Source organism: Stegastes partitus, unplaced genomic scaffold (assembly GCF_000690725.1).
Source record: "Stegastes partitus isolate 25-593 unplaced genomic scaffold, Stegastes_partitus-1.0.2 Scaffold202, whole genome shotgun sequence".
Taxonomy (NCBI): domain Eukaryota; kingdom Metazoa; phylum Chordata; class Actinopteri; family Pomacentridae; genus Stegastes; species Stegastes partitus.
This window is the reverse complement of record NW_007577933.1, coordinates 620,299-641,066: the sequence shown is the minus strand read 5'-3', so window position 1 is coordinate 641,066 and position 20,768 is coordinate 620,299. Positions and strand designations below refer to the sequence as shown.

Below are 20,768 nucleotides of genomic sequence, written 5' to 3'. Positions count from 1 at the left end.
TATAGATTTATTCATTTTGATTAATTTTATGTATTTTATGTGTATGTATGTATGTATGTATGTATGTATGTATGTATGTATGTATGTATGTATGTATGCATAATTTCAGATTAGTGTTTTTGATTTTTTTGTTTCTTTTCTTTTTGTGTATGTGTTGGTACAATTGGGTTCGTACAATGGTTTTGATATGTCTGAAATGAATCAATAAATCAAATCAAATCAAATCACTTTCGTCAAATACATTTAAACTCAAATTTTCACATTACTGACTATATTCTAGTAAAGATTCCCTGTCTCAAGTCAGTTAGGATCACTACTTATTTTAAAAATGTAAAATTTCAGAATAGCAGTAGAGAGTAACTTATCCTTGTATTTATTTTATTATCAGTGGTTCAAAAGATTAGATACACTTATTTAGCATTTGGTAGCATTGCCTTTAAATTCTTTAACCTGGGTCAAATATTCAGGCAACATTCTGCAAGCTTCTCTTAACAAGTTCCTGGGGTTTTGGTCTATTTTTCCCAAAACCCCAGCCAGGGGCCGGTACTACGAAGCAACATCACCATACCTAGGATATTTTTCAGAGATCCGGTTTGACGAACCCTAACAACCACACTCAGGATAACTGGTCACATGACGGTGGTTACCAACGATGCGAATTTCTCCACTGTGAGATAAATAAAGGCATATCTTATCTTATCTTATCTTATCAACTCAGAAAGTCAACCCAGGTTTGTCTTATCTGAGTATGAGTACGTGCGCAGGAAATGGGTGGCATTACTGGCATTTACCAATCGCGACTATGGACAAGTCTGACTGCTGAGCAGCTCACTTTATCGTCAAGGAGAGGAATAGAATCTTTACAAAATATGAAGAATAATATAAAAACATCATTTGCGCAAAAAGCAGCACCATTGCAGTGGCCAAAGCCAGGAAGGAATGCTGGCAGAAAACTGCTGACTGCGTGAATGCACAAGTTCATTAGTTTACAAGATAATCAAATATGATCACTGTCCCATCATGAAGGCACGGATCAGACAACAAGCATATATGAGGATTCCTTTTAATTAATTGTTGCCTAACGTATGTACTTGTGGCATATTTGACATGTTTTTACTATCAGCTGAGACCCTGGCGGGGTAAGAAGGACGTGGGAACAAATTAAGAACAAACATAAAAACATAATTCAAAGCGGTGTTGGCTTATTAACGTATCCTACAAATACAAGCTCTAATGCTAAAATTAGTTTACTGCTGTGGGGTGAAATTGGTATGGAAGAAAAATATGAAATAGCTGTAACATTGTCTGTAGCCAACAGGAATAAAAATGAATAAAGGAAGACAGGAACTCATAGAGATGCTCGTCAGGGTGCACTAAGGGGTTTTGCCTGTCCTGAAAAACCCTCACAGTGATCCCCTCACAATTCACTCTCTGATGTGTAGTGGGTTTTCTATAAATGGTGATGCCATTTTGTTGAGAACTGCTTTGTTTTCTACTCCTTTGAAGTTTTACGGGAGAGAATTTATTTTCAGTGGGCAGTGCTTTTATACCCAGTGATCTCAATCTCGAAACTAACCTTCTGCAGAGCAGGATAGCCGTTCAGCGTAAGCTACCATGGCGATGTACCCCGATAAGAAGTGAACCACCGGGGCGCCCCTATAGCTCACCTAGTTGAGCGGGCGACCCATGAACAGGGGCTATAGTTCCCCGATGTAGCGGCCATGAGTTCGAACCCTTTGCTGCAGGTCTGTCCCCATTCTTCTCCCCCCTTTCCTGTCTCTCTCTACTGCTCTAAATAAAGGCAAAAAGCCAAAAAATATATATTTTAAAAAAAGAAAGAAAGAAGTGAACCACCATCGTAGGACTAAAAACCCAGGATTTAACCTGAAGTTACCTCGCTAACCCCAAATCCTGCGTTGTAGTACAGGCCCCAGGTGGGACCGAGTCAGGTTTGTTTTCATGCTTTTTCAGTTCAGCCCATCAATTTCTATTGGAGTGAGGTCAGGGCTTTGCGACGGTCACTTCAGTATCCAGACTTTGTTGTCATTAAGTCATTTTGCCACAAGTTTAGAAGTATGTTTGGGGTCATTGTCCACTTGTAGGAGGAATCTGTCCTGTCACCATGGACATGGCAGATTTATATCCTCTGTTGTGTAAACTGGCAGCTCCACCACCTTTACTGCTGTCGTTGTTGGTGGACCACCTGGTTCTACAACAATTCACACCTTGAGGCACGTGAGTCATTAAAGGGCCAATAGCCATGTAAGCTGGACTGACTATAAATTGCGCAAGTCCCTATTAATCAGTTAAAACTGAAGAAGTTTCTTGGATGAGAGATGAGACGTCTTCCAGAACTCATAGTCATCCTCAAATTTATTCATACCCTTCGATTAAAGAAAAGGCAAAATTCACATTGCAATCTTATTTGTCCCAGACAAATAAGAGCACTTTGCTGATGAGCAGTGGGCCAAAATACCTGTTAACAGGTGCAGAAGTCTGACTGAGAGTTACAGAAAACACTTCATTGCAGTGATTGCCTCAAAGAATTGTTGAACAAAATATTAGTTTATGAGTCCCATTATGTTTGTTTGCTTGTTTTTTTTTTTGTTTAAAAAAATAAAAAATAAAAATCTGTTAAACCACGATTCAAAAGCAATGTCATGATTTTCATTAAATTTTAATTTATTATTATTTTTTGTTAATTTCAACTTATTTCAGTGACAGCTGTTTTTTTTTCCTTCTTTAATGGGAGGGTATGAATACATTTGAGTATGCGTGTACACGAGTATTTGTAATCAAGCTGATGAACAGCTGGATTTGAACAAACTTGATTTCAACAAATGTGGTAAAAAAAACAGTTGTTGGAATTTAAGTCCTCAGACCATCAAAAGAATAAAAAGAGTTCAGACAAGTTTATGAGTAACACCCATTTGGGTTACTGGATGTTTGTTATCAATGTTTTGACAACTTTCAACAAGACAGCATAATATAAAACATGACACAGAGGTCTGGTATGCAAACTCTGAGCTTATGCCTACCATTCTTACCAGACAAACACACCTCCTGTCAAATATTAACAAAGAATAGATTCACAGTTACTACGGTAAGTGACTGGTATGATAAAGTACAGACACTAAAAAATGCATGAAGGCCTTTTTAAGCTGGTAATAGAAAGTTAAGTGAATTTCCCGACACACCGCTGTAGCCTTTCAAATTTTACGGCCTGTGCATGTGTTATATAATTGAAACTTGTCCTATTTAAACTTTAGAAACATAGGTTAAAATAGCACTTTGTTTCTGAATTAACTATGTAAGGACAGAGCAAGACAAGTGAAAACTAATTTTAAAAGGATATTTTTTAAAATGTTCACATTTGTTTTGCAGAATTTTCTCCTTACCGCAGAGGCACTGGCAGAAAGCACGTAGTTGCGAGGTCTGGTCTCCTGAAAATCTGGGGCCATCTAAGGAAACAGTAAAATTAGTATTACATTTATACCCTTGTGTCCTCAGTGTATATATGACAACCGTGTATCAAACCCATCAGAAAAAACACAGCAGAAATAAAACCATGATCTTGACGAGATACAATTTAAACTGCTAATATAAATTAGCCTGCATATTGTTAATATTAGAGGCTGATAATTCAGGTTTTCCGAAATATTAATACATTTGGTTATATATTAATATGATATCTATGTATTTATTTAAATTCAAATTTATGTAGGCTTTTTTTCCAAGACCAGAAAAAAAGAGGTTGAATGCAATTTTCTTTGCTGCATTAACTGACACTTAAATAAAAGTTGTACAATTAAGCCTTCATTTAAAAGGGCAGTTATGTGTCACTCCTGCCAACTGCAAAAATGGGTGAGGTTGTTGGTAGACAATAGACGCCAACACACTTTCATAACAGGTATACCTGAATCATAAAAGAAAGGTGCAGGGAGGTGATGAAACACAACTGTATGTAAACAACCTCTCCGGAACCACTGAAACTGATGACTAATCTGCTTATTTCACTGACCTGACTAGTCACCTGTAAATGGGACAGTCATTGATAATATTAGCTTTACGGGGTAGTCAGCTGCGGTGTATCATGCACATGCTAACATGCATACAGGTTGCAAAAGTCTGCCTTTGCCAGCCAACGAATGTATGGCTTTTTCATCATCACACTGTAAACAAAAGTTCTGGTGAAAGACAGACTTTTTTATTTTGTTCAACAGTGAAACAAAAACAAGCTTCAAGAAAAGTAGAAAAGGCTTTTAAGGAACATCCACTCCTATGCCATCGTGAAATGTGGATGATCAATTAGGACTCGACTTCCTGCATATGACTGAATTTGGGCTCATGTAGTCGAATCAACAAAGGAAGCTAATTTCTGTGCAGATAAGAATTTGTATTGATGCAAAAAAGAAAGTCAGAGGTGAGCCCACACATTTTGGGCTGCACAGCCACCTGCTGGCAAAACAGTGTCATATTCTCAGTTTGAAGACTACTAAGGGCAAAAAACAAGTTTGCATATTTTGTTGTTAATAAGACAGCATATATTAAGACAACAGATAAAGAAACTGGTTTGATATAATTAGGACTCAACCACTGTGAATTTTAAATACCTTCTTTTATCGGAAATCTAATTTTAAAAAAATCTAATAATACCAATGATGGAAAGAATGATAAAAGTCAGATGCAATAATCAGCCGAATCGATAGTCAGCCAAACCATAGGTATTCTTTTTTTCTCTCTTTTTCTCTCTGAATTTGCACCCATTTCCCAGAGGGAAAAAAACCCTTTGGTTACAGGCCACAATGCCCGTATAATTTTCATAAATTCAACTAAATTCCTAGAGTCAATGAAGTGGAGTACGGTTGGATGGCCAATAACTTAAGCCCAAGTCAGTCTATATATAACATAACACAGTCCTGGAGGTATTATAATCCTGGACATTTTTCTCATCATGTTTCATTTATTAACAAGAGCAGAACAAGACAGCACACAGAAAGGTAATGTAATACTAATAAACCTTATTTTAGCTATTGTTTTTGTCATTTCTCTAACAATGAATAGTTGCAGAGAAAGTTTTTACACTGTCTTTTTTACATTTTAAAAAAAAAATCTTGTGTCATTTCTTTTCAACAGAAACTGTTAAAATTGGTAAGGAAAGTTAACTTTATTAGGTTTAACTGACAACAGTAGATGTGTTCATAGACTGTACTGGTTTTTATTTATTTGCTTCCATGATGTAACAAGTTATGAATATGGCTGTGTTAGCACCACAGTTTGTTGTTTTTGAAATGCCTTCATGCTAACGTGCAACACCTGAAACGTTGCAGTTCATTTGCAGTACATTTTATAAATATTCAGGTAAAGCTTAAAATAAATGTAAGATCAGGAGTCATAACTAACCAAATATTTTAGAAAATTGGAAAAAACAATTGCAACTGAATGACTTTCTATATCCACTACTGTTATACAAACATTAAGAAATGCTTAATTGAGATAAGCAGTAGGTGGCAATAATTCTCCAGTCACTTGCAGAAAAAGAGGGATGAGATGTCGAGATGAAAAGAGGGCCAGTCAAACTTCAAATTCAGGAAAAAAAAAACAATAAATATATTCATGTGATGAAGAGTTTGGAGACGGATAGCACACTGGAAAATGAAAATGTTGGAACTAATACTACGGCTACATGCTCTTGGAAGAGTACTACCCAAACCAATTTCCAAGACACCTTGTCTTGTTTATCTTTTACAGTTGAAACTAGAAGTTTACATACACTGTATAAAAAGACACATAACCTTTTTGTCAATATCTGACATTAAACATGACCAAAATTTTCCTGTTTTAGGTCATTTGGAATTACCAAAATGTTAAAAGGTTACATGTCTTTTGTGTATGTAAACTTGTGGTTTCAACTGTATCAACACACATTTTGTTTCCACCTCTTCTGAGCATAAAAAGCTTTTTTGCAATATTTCAGATTATTATCATTATTTTTTAGAGTTTTTAACATTCCCACTTAGGTATTTTTATGTGCAAATTGAAAATGCACATAAAACAACTGAGTGAAAATGCAACTTTAGAGACTGTTACAGAGTCCAAATCTCAAATTCTGTAATTTTATATTCATTTACAGGAAGAAAAAAAAAGTACATCTTTTCAATGTTCAAAGTCAACTACCATTTCTGAATACATTTCTATATAATAAAACCAATGATCACAAACGAATAAAGGCGCATGGATCTGAACAAATAACTTTATGTAGATCCGTTCTGTTGCTTTTAACTGAGACAATAACCTAACCTGAAATGGATAATCAGACAACTAATAAAGTATTTTCATGCCTGCTACTTTTATATTTATTATTACAAAAGTACAATATACAGTCTTATCAGTCTTAAATTTGGCCAGTGGCTTCTGTTAATTTCCTAACACACCATGTAATATGCAAGGTTTCTCTGAAAAGAATCAACTTCAGGTCAGTGTTATTTTTTCAGTCCACTGCTTTGCTTTTTGGCCAGTCAATAATAGTTTCTTGCCAGAAAGAACTGCTTGGCACAGAAATTTCAATCAAAGCAAGTAAGACAGGAAAAACAACCCAAGGAGTGCATCATACTGAAAGTCTATAAAAATGTTTGATACTCACTTCACCCTCGCACTGCAAAGGTTATGAATATACAGACAGTTAGTCATGGTTAATGCGAGAACCACCAAACGCTTATCATCAGGAAGATTGTGGGAATGAGTGTGGGGATATGGCTATGGGTTTGGAGGCACTAAAGGACTTACCGCAGCTTTAGCCTCAGCCATCTTTGCCTTCTTCAAACGTGTTTTACAGGCATCCAGATCAAGGCGAAGATTCTCCAGAAGACGTCGTTCTTTCTACAGTAATGAAATGAAAATGAAAAATTCAATTTAACATTGTAATGATTGTAACACAACCAGTGAGCGGTTAAGCTTAGCGGAAAGGAAGTGCAACCATGAATAGTGGCACAGCATGATACAGCATGATTCATGGGTTTACATGCTACATTTCAAGGAGGCTATAATGGGCCTCCTCAGACATAGAACATATTGGACATACTGCACAATTAAGTTAAGTAACTTTTATTTATATACCATATTTAAAATAACAGACACTGACCAAAACTGCTTTCCAGTGGAGTCATACAAAAGCTGACCTCTGGGGGCTAAAATCATATTTTTACAGTAAACTGTGAAATCCAGACTTTAAACATATTGGTGCAATACGTTTCCTAACCATGTCTTAAAATTGTAGCTCAATCTATGCTGTACTGCACATAGCATGCAGTCGAAATGTAATTGCTAAATGTATACGACTGTAAAAGCAAAGACTACAGAGCTTTTCTTTAAAATTATTATTATTTTTTTTAATCTTCCCTTCTCCTGTCTGTCAGCAATTTTAACTGATGTCAGTGAACGAAAGCACAGGCAGCCCAAGCTAGTAGAGCACGCACGGTATCTCTACAACCTTAGCTCTGATGTGTAGCAACAGTTTTTGAGAGGTGAATAGCAGCAACAACCCAGGTTTTCTACCTTTTGCTAGGCCGTCAATTAAGTTAATTTATAAGCAGCTCATATTATAAGGCCATTTATGCAATTGACAAGTGAAAATGATTAATTGTCAATTGAGTAGTTGCTGTTGCTAATTCAACATATTAAAATATACTAAGTGATAAGGCAGAAGATGAGGTGTGATGGAGTAATGAGATGGAAGACTGCAGATTGTTTGCTGTGTTTGATGTTGTAGAGGAGCAGATGCGGCAGATGCTCAGACTACAGCCAGTTTCGTGTTGGACATGCAAAGTTCCACGGAAACGGTAACATTCAAATTCAAATTGTAAAAGGATTTCTTTTGTGACTGTCATTGAAGTTGTTTTGTGTTTAAATTTTGATTGTCGTGGATTGGTGGCTTTTGGTGTTTGTTTGGCTGAGAGCACGGATTCAGCTAACAATGGGCCACCATGATAGAGGCTTCTGTAGCAGTAAATAGCCTCTGACCAGCAGCCATATGTTGAAAATGAGCTGAAGTTTACCATGTCATAGCTGCATGCCTAATAAATCTGAGCCAATATGTGGCTTATAAGTTTCCACGGTTAAAAATGTTTTGTTTTAATGATTAATTGAATGATAATGTGACGTAAAATAGTTTTAAAATTGCATTCCTAGTTAAAACACAAAGATCTTTAAGTGGAGAGCCTAACATTTCCAAGCACTTGCCATTTTCATATATGCCCAGGATGGTCCATGTGGATGATATGAATGGCTATTCAAACAGAAATAGTGGACTAAATGTGGTGGTCCAGACTCACTGAAATGGTCCTCCAGTCTCCTTCCAGAAAGTTCCTGAGGGGGGTAAGAAAGCTGATGGCTGAGGTCTGAAGAAACTCCCTCTCTGCTGCTCCTAATCTTCTCTCACATTCCCCAACCTTGATCAAAGTGCTCCCTGCAAGAAGGAGATTGCTTTCATTTACACATTTTTTTTTTCACTCATCCCACATGAGAAGAGAGAACAAAGTAAGAGAAATTACCCTAGCTTTATATTATTTAGTACACAAAGGAGCTAGATGAGTAGCTCAATGGTTATCCCTCTTGATAGCCAGTATATGTCCTGATTTCCTCAATGCAGCTGTGCAAATGATTCTAAAGCATTAATCACTTATTTATGTGCTCAGTCAGCTGTAGTTACTAAAACAGCTCTTTTTCACTTCTAGTTAAATATTTGAGATTGTCAGTATGTTTTCATTTGTATGTTGTATTGCACCCATCAACTGCATGAGAAGCTACATTTAATGTTTTCGTATACTTAAAATAACCTGTAATACTTGCATGAAACAGTTCATGTCTCTTCCAAACAATGTGCTTTACATCCCTAGAAAAAAATCTAGCTGCTAAGTATAACAACTGAAGATGAATCTTGTTGGTTAAGTTGAATACATCTTTGCATGTCTGTATGTACAGTCAGCTAATTACAATGTGATTATTTAGGGCTTTCAGTTTACTTAATTTTATTGTCCATCATGACACAAGCCTTTGTTTTAATGTAAAAAATGAATTACAAAAGTCAGAGTATTACTGCTCATCGTTCTATAAATATGCATTCTGCTCACATTTAAATGAAAGCCATGTGTTTAAGTCATTGTTTCATTCTGCATTCAGTCATAGAAAAAAGCGAATGCAGGTGCACTCCACATGTCAAGAGAAGATCGCATTTTTAAGTATAAATACCACAGTCCACCGATGTCATAAAAGTACTGCTTTCCACCACTGTGGTTAACGCAGTAGCTCCCTGCGCCGGTTACAGCGATACCAATACAGCTTAATGATCATCATGCACTCGTACGATTGCGACAACTTGAAATTTCAGCTCGCATACTCTCAAAAAAAAGGTTGCAAATGCAACCAAAATGGTCACAGTGTGGAGCCCTATATATCTTCATCATACAAATATATTAAGCAGTGCTGACAGATTTGTTAACCAAAAATAAGGTCCCTCAGGTTAAGAAAATCCATGCTGTATGGGCTCTAGTTATTTTCTTATGCAAACAAAGGGCTTGTCTATAGCTTTTGATAGCCAACTTCAGATAGCAGGAGGGGCAGAGTTAGATAATCTTTCAATATGGTAGGTAGACTTTGTGACAACCCCAAGTGGAGTGGGGTTGTTCATGTTGTTTGTATGGGTTATACTGCTTGTATGTGGTGTTTTGCTGGCCCTCTCTCTCTCCTCTGTTGCAGAGCGCGACTGATAGGTCTCAGGTGTGTGCATCGCAGTGGGCGGGCTCTGTCTTTAAGACACCTGTGGAGTCCGCCGTCCTTCTCTTGGCTTCTCATTCCCGGCCTGATCCTGCGGCTCACCGGTTCTCCTTATCATTTTGCACCCAACACGCACACACACACACATACACAGCCATGCACCCGCACTCACTACTGACATGTGACATTACAGACACAGATTGTTGAGGTTCTGTATCCTTAGTTTCTGTTGTTTACGCTTTGTTAATAAATATCATTTTGCAGTTACATTCCCTCCTGCGTTTGTTTGTCAGAAAACCGAGTCAGTTCTGACAACTTTTTCTTATGAACATGGTCTTATGTACAAACTGCATTTGTACCTGGCTGAGATGCACTCACAATGCAACCAGGGTCAACTCCATGCGTGGTCTGGCAAATTAGATTCCATCTGCTATGTGTTGTGCATATATTTACACCTTTTTTAACATGCATTTTCCCTATCCAGACACAGATCTGATGCTAGGTTCTAAAACAAGTCATAATCTGACCAACTAAAGAATCTCTTCAGGTGCTTGCATGCTCACCATAAGGACTTTCAGAACCAAATTCCTTTGCTGCATCCTCCATATACTGGCCCAGCAGCTCTCCATTGGTAACCCTGGAAGGTGCTTTCATGTCCAACTTTTCATAGAGAAACTCCTCAATTCTGGCACCTGCAGAGAAAGTCATGTAGAGTTTTATTCATGGCACAGCTGGGGGAAAAAATCAGGTGAAACCTTCATTTTACTTTAACCCCTCACACTGATAAAATTATAACTGTACCCAAAAATTCGAAACGGTGTGTCACCTCAACCCCTCCTGACAGTGCATAAACTCTAATAAATATACTAAAAACTACCTGCTCAGCACAACAGATAAAAGGAATTACAGAATGGATTGCATAAAGTCGATGCTCTAGCAATATAAACAACTACTTGTTTTCTTAAAAGTAATTTATGACAAAACAGGTAAAAGCAGAGAAAATTTCAGGCTTAAATTTAAGTTGGACAAAAAGGAGACAGTCATATAATAACTGTATTAAAGAACAATACTTGAGTAGATGTTTTACTTTCCACCTCTGTATTCTGATTTACCTGATGAAAAGGGATTTAATTAAATGTCACTGCAAACAGATAGCCAATGAAAATACAGCAGAAAAACAAGGAAAACAAAATGCCTGGAACAAAGTGCTACAATACAGAATTACCCAGAACGTCTCTAGCCGTATATGTAACCTTTCTGTAAGGGCATGAAAGTAAAAACTTTTACCATGAGGCATTGCAGGTTACGGTGTGATAAGAGAACACAAATGATTTTTGGGTATAGTTATTATTTAATCAGTTCATGAAAGGATTCGTTATTCAACCCCCTCATCTGTAAATGAAAAATAACTTTTGCGGAAAACATAAGGAGACAAGAAACATGAACACCTTGCAAAAAAAGTGGGTGGATTAAGTGCTGCTTGTGACAAAGGTCACAAGAAAATTCATAAATGGCACAGAATGGTTTTCTTCAAAATCAGAAAGTATTTTTAAAAAAACACAACCACTGAATTGAGTTAATATTTGTTGAGTCTCAACATCAATGTTCGTAAGGTTTTTGTTATTTTGTCCACTGCCTCTAATACAGTCAGTAATTAAACACCACATACTACAGCCTCAAAAATGTAACAAAAATTGAACAGAAAATCTTTGACACAACTCCAAGATTAGAAACTCTATTCATGTCAAAATATTACTGTGGTCTGTTAGCTTGGGTGATGGAATTGTATTCATACCAAACTCACTTTAATCATTCGTACTTTTCTGTAAATACAGAACCAAATTACTATATTTAATGTAAAAGGGGTTGGCCACCATGATGAGCAGAATCCCTGTTTGTTTGGTGATTCATTCTTGTACAGTCTTGTGAATCTGCTACATAAATTGAAATCAACAGATTTACCAGTGAGTTTGGTGTACATACTGCACTATAGTACGTACAGCTGAACGACTTTGAGGAGCATTGGTTGTGCATTACATGCATATCGCTTCAATGCAGCAGCTACAGCTAAGGCCTAGCACATAATGGAGTTCGCATATTGGAATTGGCCAGGTAGGACTGTAGGAAGAGCTACGATTTGGTTATGTCCATTTGTTGATGCTCACACAGACAGTTGTGGACACCATGTGTGTGTAGTTGTTGCTTTTCTCATCTGCTTGAGTGGGCTCAAAAGGCTCCATTTCATACATATGCAGTCAGTTCTGTCGACATATTCTGTGCATAAACACTACTTCAAAAAATGCATGCTAGTGCCCTTACAATGTAGCTGTATAATAGGTCACAATGCCACAGATGGGGCTCTAGCACCAGGTTAATCTGATTATTCCTGAAGTGTGCTTCACACAATGGGCAGACATAGAAGAGGATTTCTGAAGAATTTAGAACTTTCTACTGGGTTGGGGTACTGTCGATCGAAAGCATGTACAAATCAAAGCACAACCAAAGCTCAGCAGTGACTTCTTCAAATTACAACATATTTAATGACTATTCATACAGTCTCCTGTTATAAAAAGCTTTTGTTTTAGGCGCCATTTGTTATTCCTCAGTCAGCTTGTTTGCATTGCATTCAGTCCATGCGCTTTTGCATTCAGTTTATGGCTTTTGTTGACGACCAAACAGGGGTCTAGGTTGGACCATTGAGGGCCTGGATGGATGCCGAATTTTTCATACGTTACACAAATTCTTGCGGATCTTTGTGGACATTTTGATGTAGAAAGCATGAATTGGCCTTAATACTGACCTTAAGGTCATCTACCATTTGAAGATGTGAATGTTTAATCAAACTACTTAGGATGTCAACCAGGTCCCACAAAAAAAAGTACTCTGACTATTGTGGCTTTATTCTAACACAAACCTGATTCAAACTAGTCCCATGTATTATCTAGTTTACAAGAAAATAGTGAAACAGATACACTACTTGTCATTATAAGAACACCACCCATTTCTATTGTTTGTTATGTAGAATATCATGGAATAGCCAGGTTTAGTAAGTTACATAAACATAGTTAAAGTAAAGATGTTTTCTACAAGTACACTGAACCAAAGCTAATTATTATGCCACTCTCCCAGAGAGAAACACATCTGACAAACAAGCTTTAGATTTGTGTATTTTCTGTGGAAGGACATTCTCTGAAAACGATTTATAAAATACAGAGCTCCGTTTCACGTTTCCTTATAATTTAAGAATAATAAGGAAATGAGCTGAGACAAGAAGTCCGAATGAGGACATCTTTACTTTGGTTCACATTCTCGTTTTAGAGTTACTCTGTAAAATTGATTGTTTTTTTGTTTTTTTTTAATAATCACTTCATACTGAAATACTTGTTATAAAACACACATTTCTTGTAAAGCATACTGTATTTTTGCTAAGTTTTAACCATACAAAACTGATTTTATCATTAATTACTCAGTGATACAAGGGGTCATGACTTATTTTGGTCAAACTGATGCAGGGGATTCACTCAGGGGCAAGATGACTACTAATAAATCAATTAGCTAACTGGCTAACAAATTATACCGTATGTACATGTGGAAAACTGTGTAAGACACATTCTGCAACTGATGTGCAGGAAAATTCACAAAAACAATTTGGTATTCCACAAACACACACATCACTACACACTACTACAGATAACTATAAAAAGCTGGAGAAATGAAAATAGCAGTCCAACTCGTAAGAGATGATGTGAAGAATATATGGATAACCATGATGAGAGTGAACTGTGTTTCAATGGCAAAAATGGTAAAAATGACAGCAGCTAAATTCCTACTGGAAGCTGAAATCATGCCGTGTTTCTGAATTAGACTCTGTTCCACTGACTGTCAGTGTAATCAACTACAGAAAGTTTCTTTTGTCTTTCTTTCCTAACTGGTGAAATATTGTTTTCATTGTCAAATGTGTGGTTTTCCGTCCATATCAAAAGCTTTACTACTGTACTAGCTAATACAGGTAACACCAGAACATTTTAAGGAAGGAAAAACTATTAGCATTCAACTACTACAACTACCAAGCACTTTTTGTAGAACAGTAAGGCCAAGATGTAAAAGAATGCCCTTCATCTATACATAAATAAAAAATGTATCGACTCACCAATTTACCTACACATGTTTTTGGACTACACGAGAAAGGAACTTATGGAAGTACAAAAAAGAAACTGTTCTTTTGGCACTGTCTGACAGAGCAGGTTATATTAAAAGGCTTTATCTATTTCAGCATATTGATTGAAAATACAGTCAGTTTTGAAATGGATTGTAATTTGTTGTCATAAACCCAGTTCTAGAATTGCATCGTGTGTGTATGTGTGTGTGTGTGCGCGCGCTCGTGCATGCATGTGTTTGTGTCATTACAATCCAGAAGACAACAACTACAATAGGAATTACCACAAAGTTTGAGTATTCTGGTGTGTATTGATGTCTGTGAAGATTCTCAGTCATTCTCAGACATTCAGGTGTGTATTGATGTTTGTCTGTGAAGCTGTCTTTTTGTCAATGTGCAACAATCATACAAGATACAGTCACAAAACTTCAGAGATGTATAGTTGAGATCACAATTAAGGCCATGCTCAAAGACGAGTATGATCCGTGTGCTCACTGAATACTCAGATACTAATGTAGTAAGGATTACTGAGTACTCATGGGCCAGAAGGTTGACATACTGACTGCACTATGGCTGGTGCAATCGCATTACAAGTTTGTCTCAAGTTCTATTTTTAACCCTGTCTGATATGTTGTCTTCTCTGTAACCGTCAGTCATTTCATTATCTGATGGAATAAAATTTGTAAAAAATAAAACAATACTTGTAATTTAGGTCCCTGTGATCTCTGGCATCAGTTTCTTTAACAATATATCCCACTTTTACTATATTTTGTCCACACAATGCCTAGGAGAGCTTGAAGAACATTTTATCTACTGTAAACTTTTTTTCAATCTTTAAGTTCATTTAATTAATGTGAAACTGACTGAATATTTGAACTGTTCATTTGACTTTTTGTGATTTTTTATGAGTAGCAATATTGATTAAAAATGGTACGAAAAGTGAATTTCTTTATCTGTATCGAGTGGTGGATTAGTGAGTTTCAATGTGTATTTTATGTTGCAGTTGTTCCACTGGCTACCCTGAGTAATTAAACTTAAAGTTTGATTCAAGCATGTAAACTTAAAGCAGGAAAAAGGAGCATCTACAGTGTACAGTATATCATGTTCTTGACTTTGATGTAACAAAATCTAACTAGAGACTGTCTTGCAATAGGATCACACCAGCCACCAGCATGTGGACGTCAAAACCCATGAGTGCTCAGTAGTTGTTATTACATGATTACATAGGCACTTAGTACCCAAGGGTCATACCGCACACATCTTCAAACTCAGCCTTCATTTTGACATCAACTACACTTGTAAAGTTTTGTGACTGTATCTGGCAGACATACTGTATAAACACCTGCCAAAGTACTCAAAACTGCTTTTGTGGTAGTCCCTGCTATATTGTATCTCCAGAACCACATTTTGCCATTACGACACACACAGACAGAGTCACAAGGTAAAAACAACACCAGCTATCAAATAAATGCTTAGATCTGACAAGCCAAAGAAGTAACAGATCCTCTTCTACTTTTGAATATGGACAGAAAACCCCAAACATCAAGCATCAGCCTAATGGAAAGATGAAAATTGGAAAGACGAGACAGAAAATCTTCTTCATAATAGAAATAATACAGTTTCAGCCTGAGGTCAGCCAAACAGAGGTTAAATGTGAAAAGGGGCAGGAGTTTGGCTTTCACTCAAAAACACACATTTGGCCAATCACTTGTGTGACAGAGCAGTTGTCATCTTTTGTTAACTCGTACATTAGAGGTCAGCACTGATGTCATAGTGATGCTCTGAATCTCTGAGAATTTAAAAAAGTATTTCACAGCTGATATCATCACCAAGTAATTGACTTGGTCCTGTTGATGTTTATCAACAACTTCTCTGCACTAATAATTCAGAGGCATGAAAGATTTCCACAGCAGGGCACTAGGAGTAGGGAGGCAGAATACTCACCAGTATGATCAACTGTGGCATGGAGAATCAAAAAGTCACAAGTTAGAGCCCCCTACTCTCGCATGATTCATTCCATAACACTATTTACCCATAAACATTGCCAATAAGCTACTTTATGCAAAATGCCTTTGACACTGCCCAGTGTTTCACAACTGTCTGGCATTTGGAATGAAGTCATGTGAGTTACTGTGCAAGACTGATTCAGAGATAACTTCTTTTTTTTTTCTTTTTTTTTTTTGCATCAGAGTCAGTCCTTTAGTTAGTAGTACGAGGACCTTTCCAGAGATTTTTGCACGTTGTAGCCTTTTTACTGCAAATTCCATGGGTAAAGGTGCAAGCTAGTCCCATTTTAAAGCTGCCCTGAGGAGTTTTTGACTGCTAGTTATACTATGGAGCAATATTTCAAATGTAGGTTGTTTTGTTTGTATAGTGCATGAGAACACAAGAAACATGAGCCACACTCTTGAAGCCAGTTTCAGTCTATTCTGCTGATCGATATTTGGTAAGGGCACTACACAGCAATGCGCCAACAAACCAGCAAAGAAAAATACATTTAAATATTTAACAGATAACTTTGAAAATGTTTTATGAAGAAGGAAACACTTTCATTACATTTGTTAGACGTCAAAGATACACACAAGGCATTTGGACAGAAACACTGACTGTACATATACATTCACCGGCCACTTTATTAGGTACACCTTGCTAGTACCAGGTTGGACCCCCTTTTGCCTTCAGAACTGCCTTAATCCTTCGTGGCATAGATTCAACAAGGTACTGGAAACATTCCTCAGAAATTTTGCTCCATATTGACACGATAGCAACACGCAGTTGCTGCAGATTTGTCGGCTGCACATCCATGATGCGAATCTCCCGTTCCACCACATCCCAAAGGTGCTCTATTGGATTGAGATCTGGTGACTGTGGAGGCCATTGGAGTACAGTGAACTCATTGTCATGTTCAAGAAACCAGTCTGAGATGATTCGCGCTTTATGACATGGCGCATTATCCTGCTCGAAGTACCTATCAGAAGGCACTGTGGTCATAAAGGGATGGACATGGTCAGCAACAATACTCAGGTAGGCTGTGGCGTTGACACGATGCTCAATTGGTACTAAGGGGCCCAAAGTGTACCAAGAAAGTATCCCCCACACCATTACACCACCAGCAGCCTGAACCGTTGATACAAGGCAGGATGGATCCATGCTTTCATGTTGTTGATGCCAAATTCTGACCCTACCATCCGAATGTCGCAGCAGAAATCGAGACTCATCAGACCAGGCAACGTTTTCCAATCTTCTATTGTCCAATTTGGTGAGCCTGTGCGAATTGTAGCCTCAGTTTCCTGTTCTTAGCTGACAGGTGTGGCACCTGGTGTGGTCTTCTGCTGCTGTAGCCCATCCGCCTCAAGGTTCGACGTGTTGAGTGTTCAGTGATGCTATTCTGCATACCTCGGTTGTAACGAGTGGTTATTTGAGTTATTGTTGCATTTCTATCAACTTGAACCAGTCTGGCCATTCTCCTCTGACCTCTGGCATCAACAAGGCATTTGCGCCCACAGAACTGCCGCTCACTGGATATTTTCTCTTTTTCGGACTATTCTCTGTAAACCCTACAGATGGTTGTGCGTGAAAATCCCAGTGGATCAGCAATTTCTGAAATACTCAAACCAGCCCGTCTGGCACCAACAACCATGCCACGTTCAAAGTCACTTAAATCACCTTTCTTCCCCATTCTGACGCTCATTTTAAACTGCAGTAGATCGTCTTGACCATGTCTACATGCCTAAATGCATTAAGTTGCTGCCATGTGATTGGCTGATTAGAAATTTGCGTTAATGAGCAGTTGGACAGGTGTACCTAATAAAGTGGCCAGTGAGTGTACTTGTTTGGTCTCCACACGGCAACTTTAAACTCTGCTAACACAAATGTGATGCCTGCATAACTTTACCTATACTGAAATACAACAGTTTAAGTAAAGCCTTAAACTCCTCAAATGTTAAGAAGACAAGTGCATTTCTTGTCCTTTATAGCTGTCCTGCAAACACACTTGGGGCAACTGCCATGTAAAACTAACAAGACAAGATGCCTTGTCAACCCTCAGGACATACGGTAAAACTGAAACAGCTTGACAGCTTGTCTTCAGGGGGATCCATTTAGGTTAAGTAAATCACTCTTTATTATTATATAGTCATGGTATATGCTTTGGAATAGAGTCATGAGGAACACAATTATTTGTTAATAGGTTAAAACATGCTATGCCAATGGTGTGGTCTTTTAAGCACAGTATGTTTTACTTAAGTACTGTGCTGACTATTGTATTGCCACCACTATACTAACATATGCTATAATAGTGTCTAATTGTACGATGTAATTACACCAGACAATAGCAAAAAAAATTAAATTCACTACAGCAGACTGATATTTTATAAATGAGTAACAACAGATTTTAAAAAAACAATAACAGTGTTCATGTTGCAGCCCTTTTGCGCCTTTTTTGGCCATAGCTTAACATCTATCAATCCACTATCTATACACTGCTTAATCCTCTGTAAGGTTCCACCTGGACACATCGCCTGTCCATCACAGAGCCACCACGGCTCAATATCAGATATCATATTACATCACCCTAGTGTAATTTTTTATCTTGCTAAGTTTTTAAACTAGCTAGGAAGTCATTCGGATTTCCCAATGTTGATACTAGTGACAACCACGAGTCACTTATACTCTTTACATGACTGCCTGTGTCAACTCTAGTCATCAAAAGGTTTGTGTTTGACTACTCAGTCATGTTAAATACTACAAACTTAAATAATATACGTTATTGTAGCCTAAACATTGTTTAATTTTTTAGTGTGCCAAGTCAGGCTATGCTTTGTTGGTCATTTTTACTAAATATTACACAGTATAATGAACTGGTTTTCTTATTCAACATTACATAGAGTATATTGTGTAAGCTGTGACTAATTCGCTTATGTTACTTTTGACAAAAGTCATCTAACCTATGAACGAAAATCAATCTAGGAGTAATTCTGTTTATAGAGAATATGTACTCTGGGATACTTTGTCCATGTCTAATTATAGGATTTCTATGTTGATGTCATACTTGGGTTGGGCTGCAGTAGGACCTCAGTCTGTCTGAAGATTTTCTCTGTCCAGTGTTTGGTGCAGTCTGCACGGCTCATCAGGTTCTCAAAGTGAGCGTCCAGCTCAGTCTTCTCTGCTTGGCCCAGTTTTTCTTCTGTGAACTGAGACAGAGCACACACACAACACAAACTGTCACAACTGAACTACTGTAACACATCTGTTGTTTTTCTCTGGGTTTTAACAGAGGTGTTACAAGGGCACCATATGGACTTTAGACTTAATCAGTCATTATATATATATATACACACACATATATATGTGTATATATATAATATGAGCATAGATTTCAAAGGGCGATGCAGTGGATATGTCTCTTTTAATATCCAGACGTGTATTTTTCCCACCCAACATGAAGCATGAAAGAAACAGAAAATGTTTAAGCTTTGTTTGAAAAAACAAAAATAAAAACAAAACAGGGGATACGTGACATTTTTGGTTCATTTGACCATTAAATTGACAGTCATTCAATTTAATTCTGAATTCTGTCATTCAAAAAAATTTCACTTTTCCGTTCATGTTCCTCACTTCTTCATTCACACCTTCCTACCACAGGAATGGACAGAGCCACAATATGCACGCATATTTGTAATAAATGTGAGATTGTCCGGAGCATTTAGTGATGTATAACATACAAGGTGTGTCAGAAAGGTTCCAGTACTGGTGTCAGAAAGGATATATTTCAAACCCAAACTACAAACTACGAGTTTTCCCCTTCCAACGATCAACCAGAAAGTCTACAAAGAGATCCTGCCGCGTTTGTATTGTTCAGTGCTAGAGAAGAGGCGAGAGTTGTGGCAGGACAAGTCGTGGCTGCTTCACCATGACAACGCGCCTGCTCACAACGCCCTGAGCATCCGACAGTTCCTGGCTGAGAAGAACATCTCTGTGCTGGAGCAACCTCCCCACTCACCCCACATGGCTCCGTGGGATTTTTTCCTCTTCCCCAAGCTCAAGGGGGTCATCAAGGGGACCCATTTTGAAGACGTGGACGACATCAAGATGGCTGTAACAACGGAGCTGCGGAGGATCCTGGAAGAATCCTTCCAGGAGTGCATGGCGGTGTGGCAGAGAAGGCTGGGAAAGTGTGCTACACTCCAGGGGAATTACTTCGAAGGGGAAAACTTATAGTTTGTAGTTTGGATTTGCAATATAACTTTTGTGACACCAGTCCTGAAACTTTTCTGACACACCTTGTATAAACATCCATCCATCCATCCATTATCTATACACCGCTTAATCCTCACTAGGGTCGTGGGGGGGCTGGAGCCTATCCCAGCCAACTTAGGGCGAGGCAGGGGACACCCTGGACAGGTCGCCAGTCTATCGCAGGGCCACACTTAGAGACAGACAACCAAGCACACTCACATTCACACCTACGGACAATTTAGAATCACCAATTAACCTCAACATGTTTTTGGACTGTGTGTGTATAAACATGCAACAATAAATGTAGGACTAAATGTAAACTATTCCTCTATTAACAGTAAAATTAAAAAATATCCAGACAGCTGCGATTGAACTCAGGACTCAACCTGTGGATGCTAAGCAACAAATGATTTAACTGACTGTGTGTGACAGCGCACTTGTCTGAGGTGAAGAAAAGTACACAGTGTGACTTACTGTTTGATTTTGATCAATCCTGTTGTCATGTTAGGAATAATTTATAACTATAAGTAATTCATGAAAATGCTGTTGTTGTTTCTTTGTTCCACATGCGTAAATACACTTAACTGTCTCTTTGGAGACACTC

The 20,768-nt window shown here is 37.8% G+C and overlaps 1 protein-coding gene across 1 annotated transcript in view; it reads right to left on the bottom strand.

Moving 5' to 3' along the window:
* LOC103356473 (SH3 domain containing GRB2 like, endophilin B2) overlaps nt 1-20,768 on the bottom strand; it is a 34,235-nt gene that overhangs the window by 12,227 nt on the left and 1,240 nt on the right. The window contains exons 2-6 of the mRNA XM_008280623.1: nt 18,978-19,119; nt 10,335-10,463; nt 8,331-8,464; nt 6,787-6,879; nt 3,399-3,461 (exon numbers count right to left, since the gene is read on the bottom strand). Coding sequence (XP_008278845.1) covers nt 3,399-3,461; nt 6,787-6,879; nt 8,331-8,464; nt 10,335-10,463; nt 18,978-19,119 — 561 coding nt within the window. The remainder of the gene's footprint in view (nt 1-3,398; nt 3,462-6,786; nt 6,880-8,330; nt 8,465-10,334; nt 10,464-18,977; nt 19,120-20,768) is intronic.